Source organism: Phyllostomus discolor, chromosome 3 (genome assembly GCF_004126475.2).
Source record: "Phyllostomus discolor isolate MPI-MPIP mPhyDis1 chromosome 3, mPhyDis1.pri.v3, whole genome shotgun sequence".
Classification (NCBI taxonomy): domain Eukaryota; kingdom Metazoa; phylum Chordata; class Mammalia; order Chiroptera; family Phyllostomidae; genus Phyllostomus; species Phyllostomus discolor.
Window position 1 is genome coordinate 191621117 of NC_040905.2, and position 19698 is coordinate 191640814.

Sequence of the window (19698 nt, forward strand, 5' to 3'; positions counted from 1 at the left end):
GAATGCTGTTTGTTTTCTTTTTTTTTTTAAGAATTTTTTATTAAGATTTTATTTATTTATTTTTAGAGAGGGAAGGGAGGGAGAAAGAGAGAGAGAGAGAGAGAGAGAGAGAAACATCAATGTGCCGTTGCTGGGGGTCATGGCCTGCAACCCAGGCATGTGCCCTGACTGGGAATCGAACCTGTGATGCTTTGGTTTGCAGCCCGCGCTCAATCCACTGAGCTACGCCAGCCAGGGCCTGAATGCAGTTTCTTAAACATAAAGCTCATGCCCACTTAGGGCCTTTGCATTTGCTGTTCCTTCTGTCTAGAATGCTCTTCTCCAGATTTTGGTTCATTTTCTCACTTCACTCAGGTCACTCCTGAGAGGCTTTCCCTGACTTTCCCATGGAAAATGGAGCCCTCACAATTTCAAGTCCGTTTTACCCCATGTAATTTTTTTCTATTAGCACCTCAAACTACCTGATGTTATCTATTTAAATGGCAAATGCCGAGGGCGGGAGGCAGCAGCGGTCAACCTCGCATAGTAGATTGTAAGTTCTACAAGAGAGAACAGGGTCTCCTCACTGCTGAATTCTCAGTTCCTAGAACTGGTGCCTAATAGGTACTCAATATATATTTCCCTTTTGATCATTCGTCTTAACTGACTGACCGTTAAACTTGTCTGAGCCTGTCAGAGTCACCAAAATGCAGGATGAAACCTTGGGGAAGAACATTTTCAAGCCTGCCTTCCAAGCTTTCTCTACAGTCTTCATTGTGGCCTCGGTCCGAGCTGAGAAGGTTATTGCTCCCCGCCAATAACTATAAGTTACTGGGCGTTAAGTGTACTGGGCCCTTCAAATATGTTATCTAACCCTCACGATGTTCTGCAAAGTCAGCATTATTTCTCTTATTTTACCTAAGGTGAAACCTGCTCAAAATCACAGATAGCAAGGTGCCCAGGCAGGCTCTCTGGGAAAGGTCTACCTACATTTCAGCCTCGTCCCTACAGACCTTTCCCATATTTCCACCACGTCCCCACCAGCCCGGCCTCAGCTAGCCTGGCTGCTCCTCCAGCGCCAGTGTGAGGAGGTGCGATAGCTGCAGGATGGAAAGGGGGCCTCTGTAAGTCCTGGGCCAGAGCTTTCCTTCCCGTGCCCTGCGAACCGGCCGGCGGCTGGATGCCCAGTGGTCCTTTCCGAGGCCTGCAGCGAGCGTGCACGCTGAGTAAACAGAATGGGGGTAAGGAGGAGAAGCTCTCTCAAAGGACCCGCGGGACAGGGGGCGCACATCCCCTCCTTGCTGCCGCTGCCTCCGGGCACCGGGTACCCGGCACTCGCACCGGTCCCGCGGCAGTGCGCATGCTCGGGGCGCTTCTCGCCCCCTCCCTTCTGCGAGCCGCCCTTTCACCCTGGCAACCGCCGGCGACGACGGCGCGCGCGCGAGCTGGGCGCGGACCGGGTGGGGCCGGGAGGCACCGCTGCGCGCTGGCACTGAGGCCGCCGCGTCCCCGTAGAGAAGCGGTCTTGGCGTGCCCCACCTCCTTCTGCCTCCACGCACGGTTCTCCTACGCGTTTTCGGGCCCAGAGGGCTAAACCCCTAGCCATGGACTCCCAGAAAGTAAGCGAGGAGGGGGCGGCGGCCCGCCGCGGCCGGGCGGGAGGTGGGCGGGGCGCCCCCTGGAGTGGGCGGTGGGCGCACTGGGGTAGCCGGGCCTGGCGGGACTGCGGCGGCGGGGGCGAGGCCGTCCGGCCTGCCTCTCCTTCCCAGAGGGAGGGCAGTGGTGCACGCCGGGCTGCGGGGACCGCGCCCGGTGACCTGGGCTGGCCTCTGCCTTACATCTGGTCCTGCGCCCCGGCTCCTCAAGGTAAATACTGAGCCGTCCCTATGAAATGATTTTCTGCAGCGCTGTAGGCCCCCTCGGATTCTCGCAGCCTCCCAGCGTGCTCCTGAGGGCTCGCCCCACCTCAGCAGGTGGGGAAGCCGAGGCACAGGGGGTCTACCTGCTGACGCCGGGGCTGATGCTCTTGCCTCGACCCTGCCTCGTCTTAGGACTCTTGGCACAATGCCTGCGTCTTTAGGTGGGCAGCCAGATCTCCTTAGCGCCGCCCCACCCCCTCGGGGCTGCTTCTTCGGCAGGTCTCAGTGTTTAGTGTTGGTTGAAGTGAGGGAGAAAACTTAAGAGTTGTCAGGGCAGCGGTCGCACCCTCTGTCCAGTTCGGTGTCGCTGATCCTAGTCCCCTTAGTGGTCATTGTGGCATGGTTTACACTTTGCGAACGTATTAACGAAGCGATATAGAGACCTAGCCCTTTCAATTAAAAAAAAAATTTAGCGAGCATAGCCAATGTTTCCAGTACAATTAGAAGTGAGTTATTAATATTCAGCCGTAATCCCTACATGGAAACCAACCGCCCTCTTCTCTTTGTTAGATGATAGTAATTGAAATATATACGGTAAGGAAACACAGTGTTATTAATAATGTAGCAGGGAAAAACAAGGGCATATCCAAGAGGCTATTCTTTTCTGTTATTAGATAGAAAGCACTGGAAAGACTTATTAGGACAATATTTCCTATAATTTGCTTGGATTCAGCGCCTTGAGGAGCTGACTGTTCTAGTGTTTAACACAAGTGCACATGATTTCATTGTATCTTGAAACTCAATTGGGTAAGAACTCAGCTTTTACTTATGTGACTATTAGACCTTTTAAAAAACTGCATTTTGTGAGTTTTGAATATGTACACTTTTAAAACATTTCTGCCTAAATTTGTAAAACATTTCCCAGCTTATTTAACTTTTTTAGATAAAAGTCACATGATATCTGAATGGATATTATTAGCTCAGGGCAAATGGAAGGGCAAAGACTTGGAGTCCAGAGACTTGGGTTCCATGCTGCTATTTACTGACTCTGTGATGTGGAGCAAATCACTTAAGTCCGATTAATCTATTTCTCACCTATGCAGTGAAAGTATGACTATTTTGTAGGGTTATTGTAAAAATCAGGTAAAAGAATTTGTTATGAAAACACAGTGTTCTTAAAGTTTATAAAAATAAGAACTAAAATACTCTGTGTGCTATAAAATATAATTTTAAAAAGTATTTTAATATGGGTAATCTTATTTTGCCAGAGCATGCATTATCCCTCACTTTCATGAGGACTCAAGAAGGTGTTTCTCCTACAAGATCATATCATTAGTCCTGGTCATAAGTTCAAAGACTTGAACTTACTTGGTTTCCTTCCAAATGATGTATATGAGCACCAACATGTACTATGTGCAGTTTCCCCAGAGGGAGCAAAGAATTAGTTGCTCTTTCTTACTGGTACTGAAATAGCTCATTTGTGATGACTTGGATAACCAACTTATCGCTATCAGAAAATGTGTTAAATGTCACTGGTGGTACTAAATAATATTTTGAACTAAAAGATCTTTTTGTTGTATAGCTTAAAATGAATATCTGGTGTTTAACAATTGCATTGTTACCATGAATTACTGCAGAATCAGTCATATGCAGGATGGGGCAAAAGTAAGTTTAGATTTGTTTGAATGGGAAGTAACACAATGATAAATAATACAAGAATGAAGTCAGTTTCGCCTATTTACAACTGTAAACCTACTTTTGCCCTACCCTGTATTTCAGCTAATGAACTAAACAGGATATTTATTTCTCTTTAAATAAGACAGTAAGTAATACACCACTGGCATGATTTTTCTTTCTTATTACAGAATGTTATGGTGAAAGTAGTAGCAGGGACGGTACCTTAGTCAGTGTGAGGAAGATGGTTGGGTACTGCAAGTGGCAAAGGGTGAAGATGGCTTGGATATATATATATATATATATATATATACACCTTTTATAAGGCATTGGGATTTGGACTTCACAATAGTAAGAGGATAACTTTGGAGCCAGGTCTCCTGTCCTGCTGTTTATGAGCTGAATGAGCATGGGTAATGTGCTGTGTGTTTCCGTTTCCTCGTCTATAAAATAGAGGTAATCGTACTCATCTCCAAGTATTATTGTGAGGATCATATTAATTTTTAAAAATCATTTGGTGCCTAGCACATGGGTACTCTCTGTTAGCTATTGTTATTAATTTCATAATCCCAACTTTAAAATAACTTTCTGCTTTTGTTGCTAATTTAATGTAACTGCTTTTCTAACCTAGTCTAGTTATTTTTTTTATCTCTGTCCTTAAGTTTTAAAGTATGTTTTCTGTTTTTGTATCTGTAATAGATGATTTCAAATGGTGGTGTAAAAGAAGAGTTGTTAAATCCTGATTGAAAGAGGATTGGAAGTTCTGACTCATGCAGTCTGACAATAGAGGTTAAATTACTGGACAGTCTTACAGAAGCTCGGTCAGCAAATGGATTAGCTTGGCCAGCTGCTTTTTTGTCTGTGGAAATAACTTGGACTTCACTGTTGTGTTAGCAACAGATGCTCTGTTTGAGTAGAGGAAGAAAACATAATTGCCTTGGGTATGTAAGGCATACTGTTGGATACAGAAAACCACAGTATTATCTCCTAGCAATAAACAGAAGGATTTTGTTTATATCGAGTTTCTGGGACACTTTTGTGAACAGGATGTGTTATGGATAGGTGGCTTTGTGTGATACTCAAACCTTTTGATTATGTCCTTAAGTGCTTTTAAGATAAAATCACAAAGGTTTCTTTACCTCATGAAATGTGTATATTCAAAGAAACCATTGAAACAAATAAGACATTTGCGCCTTTTTAGAATGTCGGCACTTAGAATTTGATAGTTTCACTCAAAATGTTGTGCGGGAGATCATTCACATTCACAGGGGGTGCTGTTCCCAGGAAAAGGCACGTGCTGCAGGAATAGTGGGGGTGGAGAGGAAGGGGCAAAGGACCACAGAGGAAGGGTGTCACTGAGAGCACACATTGTCAGTTGTTTGCTTTTTCCCCGCTTTTTCCTGTGTATTCTTTATGTTTTTTTATTTATTGATTTTTGGGAGAGACTGGGTGTTCCACTTATTTATGCACTCATCAGTTACTTCTGTATGCATCTTGATGGGAGATTGAACCCGCAATCTTGGCGGATAAGAACAAAATTCCAACCAACTGAGTGACCTGGCCAGGGCCCAGATTTTTAAAAGAATATAATTTATCGTATGGCTATTTCATATGATGCACAAATTGGTTAGAAGAGGAAATATTCTAAAGTGGTAAAGACCACGGGCTTTGTAGACAGACTGAGCATGATCTTTACTTTACTAGCAGTATCATTTTGGGCAGCTGGTTGAATCTTCATTTTCTCATTTGTATCACAGGGATGTAACCCTGCTATTAGGGATAGAAGGGGAGGCAGCCCTTTAGCCAGAACAAGCCCATTTCAGTGGAAGCTTACTACACACGGTCAGAGGATTGCAGAAGATTGCAGAATCACTTTTACTGCTTCATTGTGCTGTTTTTAAATACATAGAGATCCTGTCTTACACAGATACTTGGAAGACTCTTAAGTCCTCTGCTTTCCTTTTCTACATCTCTCCAACTGTGCCCACCCCTCCCCCAAGTCCTGGCTCCATTATGCGAGTCCTCCTTATATTCAAATCTTGGTGCACAGGTTTCTGGGACTTACACCAACAGGCTAAGAGCTAACTCTTGGTGTGGGTCTTCTCTCATAGCATAACTTCATTGTGTTACTGTACTAAAATGCCACTGGTAGTGAGGATGGGAAGAAATGATATAGGCAGCCCCAGGGATGATGGTAAGGCCTACCAATCTCCAGGGCTTGTTGGGGGAATTAAATGAGAACTATTGTAATTCTTTTTTATTTGACACTACCATAATGCTTTATGAACATTTATATAAAGTATCATTCCTTTTTCAGATTATTTTTACAGCTTTTTATCAGTATTCAATTATATTTTGAGAACTTTTTTTACTATTTTTTATTTTCATTTTTAATTGTTGTTCAAGTACAGTTTTCTGTCTTTTACTCCCATCCCAGCCCATCCCCCCAGCCCTCCTCATCTCCCTCCCATTTCCACCCCCCACCTTGTTATTGTCCATGTGTCCTTTTTACTTGTTCCTGTAAACCCTTCCCTTTTTTCCCTGAAATTCCCTCTCCTCACCTCTCCCCTCTGGTCACTGACAGCCTGTTATCCATTTCAGTGTCTTTGCTTATGTTTTGCTTGTTTGTTTGTTGTTTTGTTTAGGTTCCTGTTAAAGGTGAGATCATATGGTGTTTGTCTTTTACTGTCTGGCTTACTTTGCTTAGCATAATGCTTTCCAGTTCCATCCGTGCTGTTGCAAAGGGTAGGAGCTCCTTCTTCTTTCTGCTGCATAGAATTCCATTGTGTAAATGTGCCATCGTTTTTTGATCCATTCATTTACTGATGGGCACCTAGGTTGCTTCCAGCACTTGGCTATTGTGAATTGTGCTACTATGTGGTACATAGGTTCTTTTGGATTAGTGTTTCAGGATTCTTAGGATATTCCTAGCAGTGGAATTGCTGGGTCAAAAGGCAGATCCATTTTTAGTTTCTGAGAAAAATTCCATACTGTTTTCCATAGTGGTTGTACCAGTCTGCAATTCCACCAACAGTGCACTAGGGTTCTCTTTTCTCCACAACCTCTCCAACACTTGTTGGTTGTTGCTTTGTTCATGATGGCCATTCTGACTGGTGTGAGGTGGTATCTGATTGTGGTTTTAATTTGCACCTCTCTGATGGCTAGTGATACTGAGCATCTTTTCATGTGTCTCTAGATCCTCTGTATGTCCTCCTTGGAAAGGTGTCTGTTCAAGTCCTTTGCCCATTTTTTAATCGGTTGCTTGTCTTCTTAGAGTGGAGTCATGTGAGTTCTTTTTATATTTTGGAGATTAAACCCTTGTCTGAGGTATCATTGGCAAATATGTTTTCCCATACAGTTGGTTCTCTTTTTATTTTAATACAGTTTTTTTTTAGCCATGCAGAAGTTTTTTATTTTGATGAGATCCCATTTGTTTATTCTTTATGTCCCTTGCTCTAGGGGACATATCAGTGAAAATGTTGCTGCATGTAATAGCTGAGATTTCCCTGCCTATGTTCTCCTCTAGGACTTTAATGGTGTCATGGCTTATATTTAAATCTTTTATCCATGTTGAATTTATTTTTGTGCATGGTGTAAGTTGGTGCTCGAGTTTCATTTTTTCCATGTAACTGACCAGTTCTCCCAACACCATTTGTTGAAGAGGTGTTTTTTATTCCATTTTATGTTGCTGCCCCTTTGTTGAATGTTAATTGACCATAGAGACTTGGGTTTATTTCTGGGCTCTCTGTTCTGTTCCATTGGTCCATGTGTCTGTTTTTATGCCAGTACCAGGCTGTTTTGATTACAGTGGCCTTACAATACTGTTTGGTATCAGGTATTGTTATCTCTTCTACTTTGCTCTCCTTTCTCAAAATTGCAGCAGCTATTCAGGGTTGTTTATGGTTCCATATAAAGTTTTGAAGTGTTTGTTCTGTGTCTGTGAAATAGGCCATTGGTACTTTAATAGGTATTGCATTGAATCTGTAAATTGCTTTGGGTAGTATGGACATTTTGATGATACTAATTTTTCCAATCCATGAACAAGGTATATGTTTCCATTTGTTTGTGTCTTCCTTGATTTCTTTCTTCAGTGTTGTGTAGTTTTCTGAATGCAGGTCTTTTACCTCCTTGGTTAAGTTTATTCCTAGATATTTTATTTTTCTTGTTGCTATATTAAATGGGATTTTTTTTTGCTTTCTGCTTCTGCTGTTTCATTGTTGGTATACAAAAATGCCTTTGATTTCTGGATATTGACTTTGTATCCCGCTGTTTTGCCAGTATTGTTTATTAGGTCAAGCAGTTTTTTGGTGGAGTCTATAGGATTTTCTACGTACACTATCATGTCATCTGCAAACAATGACAGTTTTGTTTCCTCCTTTCTGATTTGGATGCCTTTTATTTCTTTTTCTTGTCTGATCGCTGTGGCTAAAATTTCCAATATGATGTTGAATAGAAGTGAAAATGGACAACCTTGTCTTGTTCCTGATCTTAGTGGAAAAGGTTTTAGTTTTTGCCCATTGGGTATGATGTTGGCTGTAGAGCTCTCATATGTGGCCTTTATTATGTTGAGGAATGCTCCCTCTATTCCCACTTTGCTAAGTGTTTTTATCATAAATGGGTGCTGTACTTAATGCTTTTTCCACATCTATTGATATGATTATGTGATTTTTGTCTTTGCTTTTGTTTATGTGATGTATTATATTTACTGATTTGCGAATATTGTACCATCCTTGCATCCCTGGGATGAATCCCACTTGGTCATGGTGTATGATCTTTTTAATGTATTGTTGGATGCGGTTTGCCAGTATTTTGTTGAGGATTTTAGCATCTGTGTTCATCAGCAATATTGGCCTAAAGTTTTCTTTCTTTGTTGTTGAGGAGAACTTTTATCACACAAAATCTTATAGGAAATTGATAAAATATTTACACTTGTAGGTGCTTACAGATAAAAAACTTGTGTGTCTGGGAAAATTATAAAGTAAAAGTACTTGCATTTGATTTTTATTGAGAATATGGGCACCTTGTTTGGGTTTTGCTGTTACTACCCATGGAGAGTTATTAAACAACTAGACCTGAGCTGTCCAGTATGACAGTACTTGTTACACAGGGCTATAAAAAGTGAAATTGGAGTTAAAAAATAAATTTAGGTGCTCACTTGCTCTCTCCATATTTCAAAAGCACATTAGCTTCATGTGGCTAGCACATATGAGGACATTTCCATCAACGCAGAAAATTGTATTGGATAGTACTGAACTAGAGGGTATGAGAAAATTAAATCACCAAGTGTTTTATTTAAATAGGAAGCATTATCAAAAAGTCTGAGGTTTTTGCTACCAAAATTATTTACCTTGTTTAGTATGCTTCTGCAACATCTGTAAATATTACCATGAATTTTGTAGTTTAACCTGCACATTTATTATCTCATTTCATATTTCTAAATTTTTTTTATTTTTATGAATAAATAAAATGTCAAATTTCAGTGTCTCCTTGCTTTTCTTCCTGATATCCTGATGTTGTATTAGACGTTTCTGGTTGTTTTTGCAATGTTCAAGGTTTGGTTCTATTTCTTTGCCACAGCCTTGTGGCCTAACAACACTATTGGTATTAATTGTGATCTTCATTGTGAAACATATGATAGTGATTAACTTGTAGGTTAAGAATGAGAAGTTTTGAAACAGTACATGTACATATCCCATCCTTTTAGTTATAGGCCTTTGGAAATTTTGAACAAGAAGCTTTACATTGCTCCTATTTATTATGTAATACGCTCTTACATAAAGGGTTTATTTAAAGAATTGTTAATGAAGTTTATAAGTCTGTTTTATTAAAATATCATAATGTTTCTTTTTTTTTTTATCCTAGGAAGCTTTACAAAGGATTATTTCAACTCTGGCAAATAAAAATGATGAAATTCAGAACTTTATTGATACACTAAATCAAACACTAAAAGGAGTTCAGGTATGAATCTTTTTTAACATTTGTGTAAATATGTTATAATGAATGATTGTTGGATCAGAAGTATAAAAACACTCCACCAACTCTAGATTATAAACTAATAGAGGTGAGAACAGGATTTTTAAATGGCAGATAAACAGAAATACCTTCTTTGCTATTCTTGCATTCTCCACAGAATGATCAAAGTAGTAAGGGAAAAGGAAAAATCTGAAATTGTAGTTACTAGGGAATATTGTAGTACTCATTTCTGTCCTTTTCCATTTTATATTTGTCTTTTCTAATTCTAACTAAGAGAAAATAGTACCTTTTCAAAAGTACTGGGAAGCTAAGCATTCCTTTGATAGCAAATACTGGAAGAAACATGTAGATGCTAAGAGGTCTCCTTATAGAAGTAGATGAAGGTAAAACAGAAAAATAAAAGGTAAAGTGCCCCAATGAGAAGAGAGAGGAATACTTAAGGAAATGGTCCTAGGTTTGGGAAGACAATCTATACTGTAAACAATCATATGTTGATGGTGGAAGGTACCTTAGAAATAACCTGGTGGTGCTTTCCCAGGGATGTGCCTTAATGAATTTAAATGACATTTCTTTGTGAAATAACATAGCAGATGTGTAGGACACTTGCAGACAGCGAATCCTTCCCTGTGGCTTTTGTTTTGGTAATTGCCTGGTACTTGGCTTGTTAACCTTGTGGCCATTGTATTTTTTTCACTTCTGAATGTGCTGTGACTGAAGTCAGTTGATTATGATCTTCACACTTCAACTGTCTTTCTTGAACTATTCCATTGGAAAATCTGGTGAATTCACAAATCCACTTTTCCTTAAGTAAGAAAAGCTAGTGGTTGTAAAACTCTTGATCTGTGGGTGAATCATCACACTTGACACCTAGATAGAGAGACCATCAGAGAGAGCTAGCCCAAGATGTTTTTCTGATTGACACATTAATGGAACTCTACTTTAGGATCCAGAAAAAACAGGGAATTAAGCTACACTGGTCGTTGAAATGGGGGCATACAAGGCAGTGGGGAAAAGGCCATAGGCATGTGCCAAGTGCTTATTGAGGGGAGAAGAGTAGTCCCTCTCCTTCTGGATGAGTAAACTGAGGTCCAGGAATTTCAACTGTCTTGTCCAAGGTCACACCATTACTGAGTGGTTGATGTGGGATTTGATTTAGGTCTTCTGCCTTCCAGACTACACATTTCTTCTTCCACAGCTTGTTACCATTGTAAATAAACTACTAAAGTGATGAACACTACTTTTGGTAAGACTCCGGTGTGATGGTGTCTGGATACATTATAAGCAAAAGTTTGGATTATGATTTTACAGTAGATTGTATGTATTATTAGTTCTCTTAGTGCCAATTTGCTTCTCTTAAATGAATGATTCATTTAAAAATGTCTTAAGATAATTTCTTCTATCTCATCATTTTTGCAAGTATATATGTGGCTTATCTAGGTATTTCAGAGATATTTTAGATCATTTCTTGTTGAAATGATAGCATCTTGCTTAATGAGGCATTGAAAGTCAACATACCTGAAATGTTTTATTAATTCTGCCACTAGCAGCTGGTTTTATAGTTTTGGGCAAGTCACTTATCTGTATTTAATTTAATAAAATGTAGGAATTTGATTACAAATTCGAGTCAGTAGATGATTTCCAAGGTTACTTCTAGCACTAAAAATCCAGTGGTTGATAAATCTCTTAGGAGCCAGTACAGAATTGGTAAGTTTTTTATGTTTTGTAAATGCAGTATTTTAGATAACCTGAAATATTTAAAATTTACACAAAATCAGCCCCACCCCTATATGTCCAAACTATTCCTTAAGAGTTATGGAATAAAAATCCCTAAATATTTTATTAAAATGCTTCACTAATGATTCTAATGCACACTTAAATTTGAGAATCCCTGACTTAGGGTCTGCCTTAGAGCCTGAAGGTCTGGACAAAGTTGGCAACGTCAAAACCACCTTTCACACTGTCCTGTGGAAACAGTACTAAGCTGTATTATAAAAGGTGCGGAGAGTATGGGCTAGTCCGTGAAAGGCTGCTTAACTCACAGCATAGCCGAAATAGTGCTATTAGCACTAACAGCCTGCTTCTTGGATTTATGTGTTTTCAAAGCCTTATGTCAGATATTATTATTTTTATGGTGTTAGGCTGAGACAGTTCATAATATAGATCTACTATCTCCTTTGGTAAGTATATTTTCATTTGTAATGTTTGACAACTCTTCAGTAAAATAATTTTGTTTTGTTTATAAATAGGAAAATTCTTCCAATGTACTTTCAGAGCTGGATGAAGAATTTGATAGTTTATACTCTATACTGGATGACGTGAAAGAAAGTATGATTAGCAGTATCAAGCAGGAACAAGCTCGTAAATCACAAGAGTTACAGGTGAGAACATAAAACTAACTACATATAAATAATTTTAGTCTAATGCTTGCTTGATTTAATGAAAGCAAAAATTAGTGAATTTCTGTGTATGACTGTACTTTTATGTTGTAGAAGAATGATTCTTACCTGTTTTTAATCATAGATATCTTATTTTTTAAAAAAATTCTGATAAAGCCCTGGCTGATGTGGCTCAGTGGATTGAGTACTGGCCTGAGAACCAAGGGGTTGCCGGTTCGATTCCCAGTCAGGGCACATGCCTGGGTTGTGGGCCAGGTTCCCAGTTTGGGTCACGTGAGAGGCAACCACACATTGATGTTTCTCTCCCTCTCTTCCCCTTTATCTAAAAATAAATGAATAAAATCTTTAAAAAGAACCCTAAATATTAAAAAGAGCCACAGCTTAGCTACTGATGCCATTTCCTTCTTTAGTAGGAGATAATAGAGCACCTCTGTTCTTCCTTTGGGTTTATAAACTCGAAGCATGTTGTTTTCATTAAGATAATTTAGTAATTCTTCTGCCCTGGCTAGTGTGGCTTGATTGGTTGGAGCATTGTCCCATGCACTGAAAGGTCGTGGGTTTGATTCCTAGTCAGGGCACATACCTAAGTTGTGGGTTCCATCCCTGGTCAGGGCACATACAGGAGACAGCTGATCAGTGTTTCTCTTTCACATTGACATGTGTCTCTCTCCCCCTCTCCATCCCGACCTTCCCTCTTTCCACTCTCCCCCCTTCCCCCTACCTTTCTCTCTTTAAAATCAATAAATGTCTCCTCAGGCAATGATTTTTTTTAATGATCTTTAAGTGTATTCTTTTATGCCTCCCTTCTTGCCCTCTTCAAACCAAATTCATTGCCTTTTCTTAGATTATTTAATCTCAAACTTTGATTTTAGATTGGATTCTTTCTTCGATAGGACTTTCTTTATTCTTGTTTTTTGTTTGTTTGTTTGTTTTTTTACTTTAGTACTATATTGACTAGTCTGCCCTAGTGATCCTGCATGGACCATTTATACCTACCATTTTGTTTGCAGTGATTTTTCTTAAACCTTTTATAAAGCTCTTCTATAAATGAGATATTTCAAATTGTGGTTTGTTAATTTAAGTGATGGTTTGTTAATTCATCTTTAGAATTCATTAAGAAGTTTACTTATGGGGGCACAGTATTTTTACGAAATTGTGGTAGGTTCTTAGAATAACCCATGAAAACCTATTTTAATCCAAAATATGGCTGAATTATTCTACCTTTCCAGAGTAAAATAAAACATACTAGAAACCAATAAAATGAGCCGTAGGTTGCCTTTAGTGTCAATCTTAAGGGAGAACTAAGTAGACTTGAATATGGAGTGGATCATAATAAATGTTCTGAAGGAGAATGTGGGGTACATTGAAAAGCATAGATATAGGTCTGTCTGTATTTAAAGGTATCACTAACAATATTTTCACATGGTGGGGCTTAGTTTTAGATCCACAAATGATAGAGAACTGAATAAGAAAGATTGTGTTAGGTGAAATTAATACATCACTATAACAGATCATGTCGCTCTAACAGTTACCCTCCCTTGTTCCTCTTTATTCTTTTTGAAATCTATGGTCTAGCATTTTTTATTGCTGTATTACCCTGTATTGGAAACTATAAATTAGCATTTAGGAGGAGTATTTGGTACTCCTACTATTGTTATAAATGTAGTACTAAGATTGTGCTCAGCTGAATGTATCTGTAACTTGATTCATAAACTTGAAATAGTTAAATATCATAAAGAAATATAGTCTTCATTATGAGGATGTTGTCTGCAGATGTAGTATTTCGATATTTTAATTTACATTGTTGGTAGTTTTCTGACTGCCCTGATTGAGAATAATCTGTAAGTAAATTTGACCCTAGTTATTTATACTTGTTTTACTTTCTTTTGTGTTTTCTTTACCTGTATGCAGTTAAGCTCTTGTGGACAAATTAAGCTCTTAGGGAAAGATGTTAAGTACAATGTATTAAGATAATTAAAATTCCTTGAAAATCTGACTAGTGATCACCTTGCTTCAGTAGCTCTCTCCAATATTTTCGTTCAATTATTGCTATTAAATTGTCTGTAAGTTCATTATAATACTATATATTTAAGATTCTGATGTCAGTAGGGAATTTTATTTTAATGATTAATTTTTTTCCCCTAGAGTCAGCTTAGTCAGTGCAACAGTGCCCTGGAGAACTCGGAGGAACTACTAGAATTTGCAACACGGTCATTAGATATAAAGGAAGCTGAAGAATTTTCAAAGGTACAAAAAAAATCAACCAAATAACTAAGCCACTTAAAAAGGAAACTTTTGATTAGAAGTTATTTTTTTCTCTTTAATTTTGGATTTTTCAGTCTGAAAAATGTAAAGTCTAAAAGAAATAGAAAGTCTAGTCTTGTATCCCTCTCTGTGAGCTGAGGGGGAAAACGTCACGCAATGCAGATGAGCACTGCAGCTGAGTGCGTTTGTTGTTAAATGTTCCACCGTTTAGCTTAAGTTATTTGAATGTCTTATTAAATATGAAAACGTGAGTGTCTTTTTTAGGGAGAATGTTTGGTATGCAACAATAAAGCAAAAAGATTGCTAATGTTTTAATTTAACCTGTGTCCTGGTGTTTTAAGAGATTTTTGAATTCTAGTTTTTATTTTAAGTAGAGTTGATTTTAAACGATTAACAATTTATCAAATCTGTTGTATTTGATGTAGAATAAGGATATAAAATATATTTTAAAACGATGTGAAAAGAGTGGGGAATTAAGCTATATAATTAGCAAAATGCAGACTACTTAGTAATCTTTTCAAGATAAGATATTTGAGTTTGATGTTATTTTTCTTGGCCTTTGTGGACAAAGTCGTGAGCTGCATTAGTGTTAGAAAGGTGGCTTTGTAATCCATTTGTGTCCATTTAGTGTTTTCATTTTATGATTCCACTTGAAAGTAGAAAAATCTTTCTGGAGAAGGTAGCATTTGCTGGCTTATATCCCTACACTAGACTGTCACTCGTTTGACTGATAGTAAATATATGCAGAAAGATCACCAGCAAGTGAGATCTGATCATTAGCTTCATTTCTGGATGGAGAAGCAGCCCAAATCCCACTAAACCTGGGTTCTCTGCTAATAGCTGGCCTGCACAACACTGCTTGGGTCCTTTGCCAAAATTAATATTCCTGTCTTTCCACATCCCTTAATTTAGAATTTGAATTCTACCTATGAAGAGCTGAGTCTGTGAGACAATTTCCAAGTCAGTATAATTAACCAGCCACTTCATCACAATCTTGCCATAGACAACCCCCGTGTCAGACTAGCAAGGATGGAATGGTTACTTGCCCTGGTGCCTATGATAAAATAAAATGTACGGACTAAGGCAAAGGGAAACAATATCTTCTACATTTGATTCCAGGTGAAAAGAGAGAATAGGTTTTGTGTGTTTCCCACTTCTGACTCAGAATTATTGTTCAGTGAGTGTGAGGCTCCGACCACTGGGAGTGGCAGACAAGGGGAGGGGGTGCTCACTCAGCGTTTTCAAGGCAGCAGGAGGATTGGCAGAAGCTGCTTCTGTGGGCCGGAGTCAGGAATGCTGGGAGAGGAGAGGACCTTTAACAAAAGCATGAATGTTTCAGTTTTGAGGGCAATTTAAAAACAAAGCTAAATATCTGTTAAGAATAGCTCAAGCTATAACTTTCCCCCTTTGTTTCAATAATGGGTGTTGATGTTCTATAACAGTGTAATCTATTGTATAAATGTCCTTAGTCATAGAGCAGATGGATGCAGTACTGTGTCTAAAGTGTATTTCAAGTACATTACTATACTTTGTGAAGATGAATTTTAAGTGATTGTGTTTTTCAAAAATAGTTCTTTTTATAAACCTTTATATAGAAAATATGAAACTTCTAAGGTATGGAATCAACCAGTATGCAAATACAGTGCTTTTTTTTTTTTTGCAAGTTGGTAGTTTTGCCTAAGGAAAGCAGCATTTTGAAACTATCTCTTTCCACTCTCTGTGACTAAGTCCCTTTCATTTACCAAGTTATGCCCTTAATATGTTACTTTTGGGGTAAGGGCAGACATCTCAATTATATATTGAAAAAGTATTAAATATTTGCCCCTTATGCATTTTCAAGTTCTCAGGAAACATTACAAAATTTTCTGTCCCAAATCTAGTAGGAAAATTTGAAGTATAAACAATGTGAACATGTAGACAAGACTTGAAAAAGTTCTCTGTTGTGTGGCATTCCGATTTTTCCTAAGAACTTGATTGGGCTTTACTGCAAATGAAAATAAAGATAAATCCTCTCAGGCAAATGTCAGTTTTGACATCTGGCTTTTGCTAGATTCATTCTTTTAACAGAATTAGGATAGTTTTCTCTCAGCAATTATCATTCAAAAACAGAGATATTCTTATTTTCATTGCTACTTATCAGTGCTCTCTGATTTTAACTCATTCTTTATTTGCTATCTCTTTCTCCATTTCAGCCTGTATTTCAGAAAATTGGGCTGTTAAAATGTTTAATTTATTTTGGATAATTTAAAAAGTTATTATATACTAAGATGGCTTAGGATGGACTTCTAGGGTTTAAAGATACCTTAGTGCTTCTCATTTTGTAGATCTCTGAGTCCTAAAAGAGCTAAGTGTCTTGCTCGTTAATGTGATTGGCTGAAATGCAGGCCTCTCATACTTTGGTCATTGTTCCTTATTTTTTGATGACAAATTTCAAAATTTCTGCTGATTGGGAAGAAACTTGGAAATTTCAAATTTTATTCTATTTGGGAAAATGATTGATTGAATACATTAAGCAGGATCTAAAACTATTTTTTATTCCCTTTTTAACTGTGTCTAGAAAATCCTATTCAATTTAGCTGCTCCATAAATAGAATTGTGTTAGAGTACTTTGCTTTTAACATCTTTATGTTAAAGGAGAGAAAATGAAGATATTAAAAAGGGATATAGAAACAGTAAGATCTTTACCTTCAAAGGGCTGGATGAAGTCACAGAAGAAAATAGTTTCTATATCCACTCATTGCATATTAAAACCAAGAGATTGGAAAAAGTTCTGGTTTAACTTCTTTATATTTAATTGGTAGTTATGAAGAACGATTTGTGGTTACTACTATTAATGTATTGTACTCGGACACAATTCTATTTAGGGAAGTTTGATCTTAGGTGGCAGGTTCCTAGAACTGATAAAATAAAAGATCAGAATTGTAAGATTTATTTTTAAAACAATTAACTGAGAGATAGAGGAATGGAATGAGAAAGAAAGGAGATACCTTTTTTTAAAATATTTTATTTATTTATTTTTTAGAGACGGAAGGGAGGGAGATAGAGAGAGAGAGAAACATCAATGTACGGTTGCTGGGGGTTATGGCCTGCAACCCAGGAATGTACCCTGGCTGGGAATCAAACCTGGGACACTTTGGTTCCCAGCCCGCGCTCAATCCACTGAGCTACTCCAGCCAGGGCTAGGAGATACCTTTGATGTGAACAGAGGGAATGATGTGTTGGCAAACAATATTTCACTGGAAGATTGGAATAGCAATAGTGATCAAAATTGAAATAGGGAATGATGTGTTGGCAATAGTGATCAAAATTGAAATTGAAATAGTGATCAAAATTGAAAGTCATGTTGAGCAAAGTAACGTAACTAATAACTCTTGAAGGCGTTCCAGTAGTATTTAGTACCATAACCTAAAAATCTAAGCATTCATTGAGGCCTCTTCATAACTCACTAAGTGGAATTATATAGTTGCAAATAAATGTATTGGAGACAGAGCTATGGTGAATGATGGGATCAGTTGGTACTTGTTAAGCAGAGATGTTTAAATGACAAAACACATCCCAGTTGAATTTGAAACTTAGAGGAGTCAAGCAACATTGTAATGTGTGCCTTTGGGGCAGCTTTCTATGTGGGGGGAAGAAATTCCAGAAAAATAAAATTAAACAATTTATTATCCAATTCAAGACATTTTTTGAAATTGGGCCCTTTTAGAGAAATAGTTGCAGGATTTGAGACTTTCTACCCTTTATCATTGCACAGAATAACTTTTTCAATCCCTCCTGCATTTTCACAGTGTATGTGCTGTACAATTTGAACCTAGTGAAGGTGAACCACTGAGTCTCCAGTTTTACCAAATGGGCATATTTACATATGTACACGGGACAGCAGTTTTTCCTAAGTTATATATTTTTCATCTACTCACCTTCTGGTTTCTCACAAATAGCTGAGCACATTAAATAATAACATTAAAGCTTTACATGCACATGTATGTGTGGACACTTGCGCACACTAAAAATGGCACCTTACTAAATTAACACTAGATACAAAATTGAATAATTATGGTCAGTTTACAAAAACAGTAATGCTCTTTATAGTGTTGGGTTATTTGAGAGTCACTGGTTAGTAATATTCCTCTAATCTAAAGTTCTAAGCCAGTTGGGAAATAGATAAAACAATAAAGCTGGTAAGAGGCCAAATACTGATAAAATGATATTAGGGAATTTGGCTTATATCAGTGAGCAAGCTTCCTCATATTAAATCCTGGAATCACACGGATTTACCCACCTAGGTGTGGTCCGTACTCGGCTCCCTCAGGTGTGTGCTGGTGGCGGGGAGTTTGTCTCAGTGACACTTCCTGCATCAAGGGGGCGGAGAACAGAATGTGTGTTCTCTGTGGGCAGGCAAGCTGCCAGAAAAAGGAAGAGGTGCTGAGCTACTTACTTCTAGTTTCTCCTTTCAGACTTATAATCAAATTAAGTCATATCACCTCCCCAGGAGAAAGGAGGGAACAGAGAGAGGCTAAGGGAGTCAGTAATGCGAGTGGAAGTTTCTCCATATGTAAAGAAACATCAGGTGCAGAGAAGAGTCTTCTCTTCCCCTCTTTTGATACATATTAAGATCTTTGGTTTGTAATCTTACCTATAAATATGTGACAATAATAAAAAATGTAATTGACTACTACAATATTTATTATCCCTAGTACCCAAGTAGTGTCATGATTTAAGGAACATACTATAGATGCCACAGAGTTGGGGTGTCTGCTGCACAATGTGGGGCTTGAAAAGCATATTTGGAAACATTAAGGACCCAAATCCCTTAACAAAAAATAGAATGATTAGTATCCAAGGTCACTGGATAATGCTGGAACTGTATAACGTGCTGATCTAAATTGCAGTCCTGTTCTCAGAAAGGTTCTCAGATCAGAATACTTTAGGGTGGGTATAAAAATGACCAATAATAAGAACAATATTAGAACTGAAGAAGAAAGACAACAGAAGCCTTGTTATATGCATTTAATATTCAATTACATTTAATAATTATCAAGTATCGTTGTAATCAAAGCTTTATGCTAAACACTGGGGATGGAGTGTAGTGGAAAACAGCCATGAGTTTGCATTGGTGTGCCCTTGATTGTGCTGGTCAGTGTGGGGAAAAGACTTTTGTGGGATATAAATATTATATTGCATGTAACTATAAAGGGGACAACAGTTTTTCCTTGTATGTTTTATTCTTCTGTGACTGTCACAGAGTAATAGCTGTGTCTCCTTCCTAAACTTATGTTAGCATTCTCAAAAAAAAAAAAAAGATCTTAATGTAGAGTAGGTTTAAGTTGGCAGCTCCCTTGAAATCACCTGAGAGAAAGACCCCGTTGCTTGTAGTATTTCTCTGGTTTTCCCTTGTCTGAATTTTTGCCATTAAAACGTCACTCTTTGGGGGTAAAGGATTGTAGAACTGCAGCCTCATTTTGTATGTTAGCAGGCAGGCTCTGAGAGTACAAAGTATTTGCCCATTGAAAGCATAGGAGGGGAACTTGGAACAATCACTGTAAAGTGGTGAA

At 38.2% G+C, this 19698-nt stretch overlaps 1 protein-coding gene across 6 annotated transcripts in view; it reads left to right on the top strand.

The window, feature by feature from the left end:
• The first annotated feature begins 1380 nt into the window (after window positions 1–1380).
• The window catches only part of FSD1L (fibronectin type III and SPRY domain containing 1 like), a 59113-nt gene continuing 40795 nt past the window's right edge, over window positions 1381–19698 (top strand). For 2 of the 6 annotated variants that reach the window (XM_028525682.2, XM_028525690.2), the window contains exons 1-4: window positions 1388–1598; window positions 9375–9470; window positions 11732–11863; window positions 14027–14128. In XM_028525682.2, the coding sequence (XP_028381483.1) occupies window positions 1584–1598; window positions 9375–9470; window positions 11732–11863; window positions 14027–14128 (345 nt within the window). In that variant the 5' untranslated portion in view covers window positions 1388–1583. Of the gene's footprint in view, window positions 1599–9374; window positions 9471–11731; window positions 11864–14026; window positions 14129–19698 lie in introns of all 6 variants that reach the window. The other 4 variants (XM_036021994.1, XM_036021995.1, XM_028525665.2 and 1 more) reach the window with 4 other exon arrangements.